This window comes from Xiphias gladius, chromosome 7 (genome assembly GCF_016859285.1).
Source record: "Xiphias gladius isolate SHS-SW01 ecotype Sanya breed wild chromosome 7, ASM1685928v1, whole genome shotgun sequence".
NCBI classification, from domain to species: Eukaryota; Metazoa; Chordata; class Actinopteri; order Istiophoriformes; family Xiphiidae; genus Xiphias; species Xiphias gladius.
In genome coordinates this window covers 741181-753296 of record NC_053406.1, presented here as the reverse complement: position 1 = coordinate 753296, position 12116 = coordinate 741181, and the positions used below count along the sequence as shown (strand labels likewise).

At 38.6% G+C, this 12116-nt stretch overlaps 1 protein-coding gene across 8 annotated transcripts in view; it reads left to right on the top strand.

The window, feature by feature from the left end:
* The window catches only part of usp32 (ubiquitin specific peptidase 32), an 84902-nt gene that overhangs the window by 16977 nt on the left and 55809 nt on the right, over positions 1 to 12116 (top strand). For all 8 annotated transcript variants that reach the window (XM_040131515.1, XM_040131511.1, XM_040131509.1 and 5 more), the window contains exon 2: positions 2264 to 2391. In XM_040131515.1, coding sequence (XP_039987449.1) covers positions 2264 to 2391 — 128 coding nt within the window. The remainder of the gene's footprint in view (positions 1 to 2263; positions 2392 to 12116) is intronic.

Sequence of the window (12116 nt, the reverse complement as noted above, 5' to 3'; positions counted from 1 at the left end):
TAAAATAATTGATGCCCACAAAGTAGGAGAAGGCAATAAGAAAGATAGCAAAGCGTTTTCTAGTATCCATTTCCTCAGTTTATTATGTTATAAAGAAATGGCAGTTAACAGGAACTGTCAACTGCGTGTAGGATTGCTAGAAAGTCAAATCAAAACCCTGTTTGATTGCAAAAGACCTTCAGGAAGATTTAGCAGACTGTGGAGTGGTGGTGCACTGTTCTACTGTGCAGCAACACCTGCACAAATATGACCTTCAGGGAAGAGTCATCCGACAAAAAGCTTTCCTGTGTCCTCACCATAAAATTCAGTGTCAGAAGTTTGCTAAGGAGCATCTAAACAAGCCTGATGCATTTGGAAACAAGTCCTGTTGACTGATGATGTTAAAATATAACTTTTTGGCCACAAAGAACAAAGGTATGTTTGGAGGGAAAAAAAAGGGTGCAGAATTTCATGAAAAGAGCACCTCTCTAACTTTTAAGCACGGGGGTGGATTGATCATGCTTTGGACTTCAGTTGCAGCCAGTGGCACAGGGAACATTTCACTGGTAGAGGAAAGAATGGATTCAGTTAAATACCAGCACATTATGGAAGCAAATATCACACCATCTGTAAAAAAGCTGAAAAGAGGATGGCTTCTGCAACAGGATAATGATCCTAAATATAACTCAAAATCCAAAATGGACTACCTCAAGAGGCGCAAGCTGAAGCTTTTGCCATGGCTGTCAGTCCCCCGACTTAAACATCATTGAAAATCTGTGGATAGACTTCAGAAGATCAGTGCATGTGAGACGGCCCAAGAATCTCACAGAATTAGAAGCCTTTTGCAAGGAAGAATGGGCGAAAATCCCTCAAACAAGAACTGTAAACTGCCACAAAAATCATTTACAAGCTGTGATACTTGCCAAAGGGAGTGTCGCTAAGTACTGACCATGCAGGGTGATCAAACTGTTGTTTTGGGCCCTTTCTTTTTTTTGTTATTTTGAAACTGTAAAAGATACAAATAAAAAAAAAAATAACCTTGCTTGAAGTATTAAAGAAATGTGTCATCTTTAACTTCATGCTTTTTTGGAAATCAGGTCTTTTACTCTCTTAGCTATTCAAAGTAACAGATGTTTGACCAGGGGTACCCAAACTTTTTCATGCCGCTGTAATCCAGTACTTTGTAAAAGCACCCTTGGCAGAAAAATTATAGCTTTGAGTCTTCTTGGGTAAGTCTCTACAAGCTTTTCACACCTGGAGTTGGGCTTTTTTTTATGCCACTGTGTGTATCACATTTTTAAATACAAAAAATACAATATAAGAACATTACGTGTGTGTGTGTGTGTGTGTGTGTGTGTGTGTATATGTGTGTATATATATATATATATATATATATATATATATATAATATATATATATATATATATAATATATATATAATATATAATATAAATAAAAATACACACACACACACACGTAATGTCCACTTGTAATCAGATCACCCAAGAAATAGGTTTATGCCATGTCTGAACAGGGCCATTAACAGTGGAAACCCCTTTGGCTGTAGTGAACTTGTCATCTATTTTGTATTTTGGTATTTTATTAAAAAAAATGGATTTACTCTGAAGCTATAAACCTGATCTATCTCACTAATTAGTCAGCTTTCAGCTGTGACTCACCACTCACCATTGAGGGTTGATGAATTTAAAATTGTTCGACACAGAACAGTGGTTCTTGGTACATGTGTAATAGACTGTAGCTCAGAGGAGGATGTTTTTATGTGTGTTTAAACACAAAAATGTGAGATGTGAATATGTGTTCAAGACTTGTCTGTCAAAAACGACTAACAGTTACATTTTCACCCGGATCATCCAAATCACAAAAAAGAAAAAACCTTTTCCCCTCTCCCCTAATTGTAAGTAGTCATCGGTCCCAGTACAATGGAGTAGAATGGAATCTGAATTGTAATTCCCAAAGCTTCACATATGACATTTGAAAACATTTGAACTAAATAGAAGTGTATTTCCCTGATAAACAGCAGACCTCACTGCCAACTTTTCAATACTATGGTCAGTAGAAAATTATGAAACTTTTCTTCACTTTACTTCATGATTTAAAGTAAAAGAAAGATGTATCATTACATACAGTTTTGATTTTTGCTTACGAAGAAACACAGCACACTGTGACATCATACACAATTACACATCAAACCACAAGTTCTCTGAACAGTTGTTTAACATCCCACATATTAATTATCTCTCTTCTAATCATCTTGCCTCTGTAGTCACTGATGTGGAATTGAAACGGCTGAAGGATGCCTTTAAGAGAACCAGCGGCCTCTCCTATTACATGACCCAGCAATGCTTCTACAGGGAAGTGCTGGGAGATGGAGTTCCCCCTAAAGTTGCAGAGGTAAGCCACAGTGATGTCACACACACAAAGTGCCATTCAGCTGAACAGTCAATATGAAGACATGGCTAAATTAAAATGACTTCTAGGTAGCCACTGAAATAGTTTAGGTTAAGTTAGTCTTAGCAGTCCTCCCAGAGTATCCTGAGATATAAATGGCTGTTCCTTTACAAAGTATAAGCCCAAAAAAGAGATCCTTCAGTGCAAGTGAGTAACCCTTTAACTTTATTCAAACTGGAGAATACTAAGGTGTTTTACTGAGTGTGTTGTGGGACATGGGGATCACTATTGGCCTGGGTAGCATTACAGCTTGGGTTCATAGCAGAGGTTACAGTGTCAGGGTGATAACTAGAGTCAGTCACAACAGACTTTTACGCCTGGAGCTCTCCTGTGTCATTCTCCTTTAATTAAATGCCATACATCCAAAGAAGAGATCCAGCTCAGGCACTGTATGTTGATCCTTAAAATCTGAAAAGAATTGTTAATACCTCTTTTTTTTTTTTTTAATCTGCAGTCTTCCTCTGATAGTTTTACCCAGCACAAAGTCCAACTTTGCATACCACTAGGGGGCTTATAGGTCTGATGAAAAGCCGACTCCTTGATGTCAAATCTTTCCTGTTGAAAGAGCATGATGGGGCCAGACATTAGACAGCCAGGAATCAATCTTAAGTGTAAACCGATGGGCCATCAGTTATGGAGAAGGGTAGTAGGAATAGCCCACTATGCCTCGCCTGAATCTAGGTGCTTACAAAGTGGTCCACAAAATATGTATACTGTATGTATCAGAATTAGTATTTGTATCACAGATACACAGATTCTGTTATTGTGAAAAAGCTAACAGCAATAAAAATCTGAAGATGCTGCTTAGAATACATATAAATCTATCAGTGATGGTAGGTGATGAAGCTCTGAATTAAAGGGTTTGTTTTTTGTACCCCCCACTAATCAAGCAGTTATAACATAGCCGGTAAGTAACTTAAAAGTTAGTTAAACTTGGTGCAGATCATATTGGGTAAAACAGTATGACAATATATAACATGTAATTTCCATCATGCACATCTCTAGCCAACATCCAGAATTCACAGAACCGCAGTTACATAGATACCTCACTTTTCCCTCACACATGATCACCTGATTGTAACTGACTGAGCTTTTTGCCTACACTTTGTCCAACTCATCAAACTGAAGTTGAACAGTTGTGAACTAGTATTCTGGGGCTCTGGCTATTGTTGGCAGGTTCAGAAATATTCAGGAGGAAAACAGATTGTTTGAGCTGTGTGATATGGGAGAAGCAGAAGGCAGGACCCATCGTATTGCACATACTACTGTATGATGACTTAATGGTGTCAGTTTTCCATGAAATAGTTCAATAGTTAAAGACATATAAAAGTACTCTGCATTGAATGATAATTGTTGTCTGATATAGTTTGTCAAAAAAATTACCTTTACAAAAGATTCTTAAAATTACATCTACTCCTTCTCCCTCAATGAAAAACCCAGAATTTATGTATATGAATATACTGTTAATTTCAAAATTTTAACTGCTGGACCTTAGTTGTCCCCTCCTTGTCTCCTACTCAACAACTTGATTGTTAGTGTATGTACACTGGAGGCTTAAAATTTCCACACTTCTGTAAGTCTCATCGTGGACCATGATTGGCTTCAAAACCAGTTGTGATGTCACCATTTCAGCTAATACGTGAACATTTTAAACTGAGATTCAAGGTTAGCTTGGCGAAACTTTCCTGGTAAAATTAACTAATCAATTAGTATTTATTCTAATTTCTCCAGTATTATACAGTACATGTTTTGTCAGTCATTTATGAATTTACTGTAGTTGTAGACAGGAAGGGCTTGTTTGTGAAAATAACTTAAATTGGTTTTCTTTTATTTTTGAGCCTTTTGTAGTATTGTTTGAAAATGCATTCTGAATCTGACTTATATTGCTTTGTGGTGTCTAGAATAGTTGTATGCATAACACAACATAAAAAATGTAATTCATTTGTAAAATGTGATTTGTAAAAAAACGTTCCCTGAAATTATAATGTCTTTTATCAATCTCTGTCACCTGCTGAGCCAGATCAGACAGATCTTAGTTAGTAGGACAGCATAAATAGTCGCCTCGCTCATTAATCACGAAGGCTTTGCTGTGTGATTCGGCACCTCTACTCATACATACTCTTATTTTTCAAAAAAGCTTGATAAGGTATTCTGACTTTTGTGAAGGCGGGCTCGATTTTAGGAAAGGCAGTGCATCACTACATTCTACACTGCATCAACACACTGTGGGAAAGTTGGCATATGTGGCACTTGTTGCTTACCTCTATTAACCAGAACAGTCTTATATTACAAAAGAACACCGTAACAGGAGAAAAAATTAGTTCAGGGTGGCTGGAGATTGTAATGCAACCAAGGTTTCTTACAGCACTCAGTTCTTTAGGATGAATTGTCAACCCACACCTTTCCTTCAGAGTGCATTGACAAGGGGAGTCCCAGGTATTTATCCACTTGTGCCGTCATTAAGACTTTGAGAGTCATTGAGGTCACATGCAAGTTGTTGACCCAAGACAGGGAATTGTTCGGGTCACATGAGTCATGGTGTGAATGGGTGTTAAGCTGCCTCTGGAGGGATATCAGGACTGCACTGTAAGTGGCTGATTAGTGGTGTCATAGACCATCTCCTCTGTTTAGTGGGTGGACTGGTGGCCTGGTGGGTCAACAAGTCACACGTGACCTCAACAACTCTCAAGATGTGAACAACCCCACAAGAGGTTAAATGCCTGGGACTCCCCGTCAGTCAGTTAAAACTTGAGAGGCAAAATGGTTTCAAGAACTTCAAGCAAGTCCAGTTGCCTTCATACAGCACTTAGAAACACCATGACCTTTATGACTGAGAATCTTCAAAGACAGAATCAGTGTTTCGAACAGGAGATAGCTCAGATTTGGCTGCAAAGTCCATAGCTGTGTTTTTAAACAATTGGATTTACTGATTTTTCTTTGTATACTACAATGGGTCACACAGGGTGTTTTTCCTTCAAATGATTTACTTCCAGTTAATAAAGCTCAGTACCACTTCATATATTCAGTTACATGTGTTCTAGTCATATAGTTTACATTATGCAAAGTAAATGTATGAGTAAATACACTCAGAAATCTAGAGAAAAAAATGATGTTGAAACCCTTACAACTGAAAAACAAACAACATACTGCCCTAATTCAGCTTCTCCTATCATCCTAGGAGTTCTTGTGAATAAATGCATGCTCACATACATTCAGTGTCATTTTGTTATTTGTCACATCACATCATATTACTTAATAGTACATACAAATAGACCTCAGTAGCTCATTGTCCCATTCAGAGGGAAGGATCTTTTGTAGGACCGATTGTGAAGCACCATTGTAATTACAGTTTATAGTAGTCGTTGACTGAACTGATGCACCAGCAGATGTTGAAACAACGATTTTTCATAGACAAAAGTTAGTCATATTAAGTTTCCTACCAATTATCAGAATGTGGGCGTTAATTAATTTCAAGTCAACCTAACATAGATTTACAAGTAGTTGTTGCCTTAAAAGCTGCTTCATACAAGTAGTCGTTGCCTGAAAAGCTGCTGTATAAGTTACAAACACAACAAGATAATGTAATATGGTGAAGAGGAAATACAATGGCAAACAGAAACACAGTGTCCATAATTGGATTATCTTCAACACTTTCTCAGTAACACTTAACGGCATATTTACCAAACAGCATTAAAAATCAAACAGACCATCAAGTTAAATCACACACCTCTTACAGTCTCAACAAAACTGAACATTTCAAGCTTCTCCAAACAGGAGTTGAGGGTTAGGAGGTTAGGGTTATTGTAAGCAAGTGTAAATCAAAGGTCTAACAGTGTTTCACTGATGCCACTGAAACAAATCACACATTGCATAACATTACTCAGTCGAAAATATTATGAGAAATCCTATAAGATCCAGTCAGCATCACGTCAAAGCCAGTCAAAATTTGCTTCTTTCAGGGAATTTTTTGTAATGATGTACAAGATTAACAAAACAGGCAGATCCCAAGCAGCTGGGAAGCCAGGGCTGCTGGGTGACTGTCCTTAATGAGAAGCGTAGCCCTAAACAGAAGCCCACGGTTCACCATGAACCAGTTTACGTGTCAAATAGGTTCTCCCCACTCAGCAACACACGCACTTGAGAAACCAAGTCTGGTTATTGGCAGCTCTATCATGAGAAACGTAAAGTTAGCAACGTCAGTGACCATAGTCAAATCTATTCCTAGGGCCAGAGCAGGCAACGTTGAATCCTATTTAAAACTGATGGTTAAGGATAAATGTAAATATAGTAAGAATGTTAACGACACCTGATTACACCAATCAGAGGTCACAAAAATTAACGTTGAGTTTGTTGTGTACATATGCAAAGACAATGTCAGACTCCGTAGTTTTCTGGGAGGGAGGAAAGAGAACATAGCACAATACAGGCACCACATAGATGCATAATAATAATGAGACTATAAAAAAAACTAATAATTGTAATAATAGGGTGAATAATAATACTAATAAAAAGTAAATATGATGATAATAATAATGATAATCTTAATAATTGAAGCAGTAAGTGTTGAGCAGGATCATGGGGGCAAGTAGGTGGTTTGCAGTCACAGATCCAGACCCTAGCACCAGGGGCAGAAATACCTGCAGAAAGTGATAGGAGGAGAGACGAGCAAGACGAGAAACCACAAAACTACGGGAGAGAGAAGAAGTGAAGTTAGTTACCAGCACTGATGGGATATGAATGCATACACATGGAGAGGAGGAGGAGGAGGAGAGAGGAGCTTGGTGCATCATGGTAAGTCCCCCGGCAGTCTAGGCCTATAGCAGCATAACTAGGGGTGGTTCAAGCAAAGCCTGAGCCAGCCCTAACTATAAGCTTTATCAAAAAGGAAGGTTTTAAGCCTACTCTTAAAAGAGGAGAGGGTTTCTGCCTCCCTGACTCAAACTGGAAGTTGGTTCTACAGGAGAGGAGCCTGATAGCTGAAGGCTCTGCCTCCCATTCTACTTTTGGAGACTCTAGGAACCACAAGTAAGCCTGCATTCTGGGCGTGCAGTGTTCTACTGGGGTAGAACACTAAGTTTTGTCTGAGTGGGGTAGAACACACTGAGTTTAACAGCAGAAAGTTGCTGGTCATCCAGGTCATTATGTCCTTAAGGCATGCTTGAAGTTTACCTAACTGATTGATTGGTTTCATTGGGCTTCATTGACAAGTACAATTGGGTATCATCTGCATAAAAATGGAGGTGAACATAACTGGTCCAAGCACAGAGCCTTGCGGAGCTCCAGGTCTAACTTTTGAGTATATGGAGGATTTATCGTTAACCTGCACAAACTGAAATTGATCTGATATTGGACTTAAACCAGTTTAGAGCGATTCCATTAATGCCAATTAAATGTTCCAGTCTCTGTAATAGGATGTGATGGTCAATAGTGTCAAATGCAGCACCAACATCTAACAAGACAAGAACGTAGACAAGTCCTTTGTCCAATGCAATTAGAAATCTGACAGGTGATGACATGTATAGCCACATGTCGTAATTCAGCCGCTTGCTGTCGAGGTGGTGTCCAGCAAACGACATGGGATTTGTAGATAATTGGCGGGCCTTCTGGGGAAGACCTGGTCTGATTAGGAGAGATGACATACAACCTAAGTTGTACGGAGCAGCTATCTTATCCAGAAATCTGACTTAGTTTATAAGTAGACCAAAACCTTGAGAACCCAGAGTTGAGACCAGGAGGCTGAGTTGTAGTCTTACAGGCTTCTCTGCAGTCATCCACTCAAAACGCCATAGAGACTGTGTCTGCCCCCCGACTACCTAAATTAATCAACTCAAAAATAAACAGAAGAGTGTACATATAAACTTGATAAAAAATAAGTCCATCACTGCAAAAGTACAAAAAATTGGGGAATTAAATGTGGACCCTTAAACATTAGATCGCTCTCATCTAAAGCTGTATTACTAAACAATCTAATATCAGATCATCTTATTGATTTATTTTGTTTTACTGAAACCTGGCTGTGACACATGTTATCTTAAAATTAATCCACTCCCCTGAGTCAGATTAATACTCACTTCCTCAAGACACTGGCCGAGGAGGTGGAGTTGCAGCCATTTTTGACTCAAATTTATTTATCACTCCTAAACCTAAACTCAATTATAACTCATTCGACAGCCTGGTTTTTAGATTCACACAACCAACCTGTTAAAAATTAACTATTTTAAACTATTTGTTGTAGTGTACCGCACTCCTGGACCGTGCTTTGAATTTTTAATCTGAATTCTCAGAGGTTTTTTCAAGTTTAGTTCTTATTACAGATAAACCAATTATAGTAGGTGATTTTAATATTCATGTGGACTTTGATAATGATAGCTTTAGCACTGTGTTTATCTGACTCAATTGTCTTCAATCAAAGTGAATAAACCTATTCACTGTTTTATCCACACCCTTGACCTTGTTCTTACTTATGGCATTTAAATTTTAAATTTAATAGTATTTCCATAGAATCCTCTTTTATTGGACCATTATTTAATAACTGTTAGTAGACTACACACCATTATGAAAAAATGTCTTTACTAGATTTCTATCTGATAGTCCTGTAGCTAAATCTAAGGAAGTAATTCCATCAGCACTTAATTCACTGCCATGTTACAATATAACAGAGGACTCCTACGATAACTTCAGTCCATCCTAAGTTGATCATCTTGATAGTGCTCGATTGCAAATGACACTTGACTCTATTGCTCCTCTAAAAAACAAAATTAAACAAAAGAGGTGAGCTCCATGGTTTAATTCCTAAACCCCCATATGAAAGCAAACAACGCAAAAACTTGAATGGACATGGCTTTCAACCAAACTTGAAGAATCTCGCTTAGCCTGGAAAGGTAGTCTTAAAGCATGTAGAAAGGCCCTCTGTAATGCCCGAGCAGCCTATTAATCATCATTAATAGAGCAAAATAAAAACAACCCTTGGTTTCTTTTCAGAAACCGGGCTGACAGAAGGCCATAGCTCCATGATCCATGTATTCCTAAAGCTCTCAGTAATAAATGATTTCATGAGCTTCTTTAATGATAAAATTCTAACTATTAGAGACAAAAGTCATCCCCCCTGCCCTCAACCGGCACGGATTTATCTTCTAACACAGGATTCTTAGAAATAGCTTCAAAACCTGATGAATATTCAGACTTTTTTCCTCTCATCGAATTACACCAACTAATTCCAACAATTGCTTTATCTAAACCATTAACCTTTCTCTTAGACCCCATCCCAGTTATACTTCTTAAGGAAGTTTTACCCTTAGTTAGCACTTCTTTACTAGATATAATCAATCTGTCTTTAAACAGGCTATGTACCACAGTCCTTTTAAAGTAGCTGTAATAAAACCTGCTTTTAAAAAGCCTAGTCTTGATCCAGTGTTTTGGTCAACGATAGACCTATATCTAACCTTCCTGTTCTCTCTAAAGTCCTTGAGAAGGCTGTCGCCAAACAGTTGTGTGACTTTCTACATAACAATAGTTTATTTGAGGATTTTCAGTCAGGCTTTAGAGTGCATCATAGCACAGACACTACACTGGTGAAAGTTACAAATGACCTTGTAATTGCAACAAACAAAGGACTTGTCTCTGTACTTGTCTTGTTAGATCTTAGTGCTGCATTTGACACTACAGACCATCATATCCTATTACAGAGACTGGAACATTTAATTGGCCACTCCAAGCTGGTTTAAGTCCTATTTTTCAGATCGACTTCATTTTGTACACATTAATGATAAAACCTCCATATACTCAAATGTTTGTCACGGAGTTCCACAAGGAGTTCCTCATTTTCAGAGGCTCACAAGTAATTTAACAGTCGACTGACTGTTAGTTTCATGGCCAGGTGTGGTCTGTTCATGAAAAATTAAGCAGAAAAAAAGTCTGGAGTTGATTCCAAGTGTTGAATTTTCATTTGGTAGCTGTTCATGGGAACTCTCAATATACGGTCCAAAGAAGTGTCAATGCAAATAAAGGAGGCCATCATTAAGTTAAAAAAGAACACACTAGAGGAGGTAGGGGTATCACTGTCAAAGTCTACAATCCAGAGATGTCTTCATGAATGGAAATACAGACTGTTTACCACAAGGTGCAAACCACTGGTAACTCTCAAGAACAGAAAGGCCAGATTAGCCTTTGCCAAGAACATCTAAAAAAGCCTGCCCAGTTCTGGAACAAGATTCTTTGGACAGATGAAACCAAGATTAACTTGTACCATAGTGATGGGAAGAGAAGAGTATAGTGAAGAAAGGAACGGCTCATGATCCAAAGCATACCACATCATCTGTCGCTTGTCTGTCATATGGCTGCCAATGGAACTGGGCAACTGGTGTTTACTGATGATGTGACTGATGATAGAAGTAATACGATGAATTCTGAAGTGTATAGGGCTCTACTATCTGCTCAGATTCAGCCAAATGCTGCAAAACTGATTAGGACGATACTTCACAAAACAGGTTTATAATGACCCAAAACATACTGAGAAAGCATGCCTCTCAAGGCAAAGAACCAGAATATTCTTAAATGGCCAAGTCAGTCACCTGACCTAAGCCCGATTAAACATCCTTTTCACTTACTAAAGACAAAACTGAAGGCAGAAAGACCCAAAAACAACCAGCAACTGAAGACAACTGCAGTAAAGGTGCAGGGCATTGATTCACTCAGCCTCTCCTTGCCCCTCTCTCTTTCTCTCTCTCACACATAAACACATTCCAACTATGACACAGACCGTGTGTGATAGTTGGACTGGACAACAGGAGAAATCCCACCGCTTTGGCGGGGTGGTGGACCGTTGGGAGTACCCGAAGCGCGCCCAATAGAGTGGGCTATCGGGTACCCTCTGCAGTGGAACCTTCTTCCAGTTTGGGTCTGCGAGGCAGACACCCTCTCCACGTTTAAGAGTAGGCTTAAAAACTTCATTTTTGATAAAGCTTATAGTTAGGGCTGGCTCAGGCTTGCATTGAACCATTCCATAATTGTGCTGCTATAGGCCTAGACTTCCAGGGGACTTCCCATGATGCACCAAGTTCCTCTCTCCTCCTCTCCCTCTCTATTCATACAAATTCACATCCCATTAATGTTTGTCACTAACTTGGCTTATTCTCTCTCCTTTAGTTTTGTGGTTTCTCGTCTCTCTCCTCTCTCTTCCTGTCGCTTTCTGCAGGTATTTCTGTCTCTGGAGCTGCAGAGTTTGGATTTTTGACTGCAAACCACCTACTGCCCCCCTGATCCTGCTGCACTGCTTCAGTTGTTTATTATTATTCTGATATTTAGTCTGATGATGATGATGATGATGATCATTATCATTATAATGAGCCGGTTTCTATTCAAGGTTTTGTGCCTGTTAAAAGGGAGTTTTTCCTTACTACCATCGCCAAGTGCTTACTTTTGGGGAATGTTGGGTTTCTGTAAATATTACTATAAAACAGTCTAGACTTGCTCCATTTGAAAAATGCCCTGAAATAACTTCTGTTATGATGTGGCACTATGTAAATAAAATGGAATTGAATTGAATAATGGTGACAAATGCATGTTACATTTTTCCATACCCTATGATTGCATAATATATAAAAGTTGCTTGCCTCTCAACCCAACTGAACCTTTATCATAGATTTTGGAGCAACAGTGCTCTCCACTAC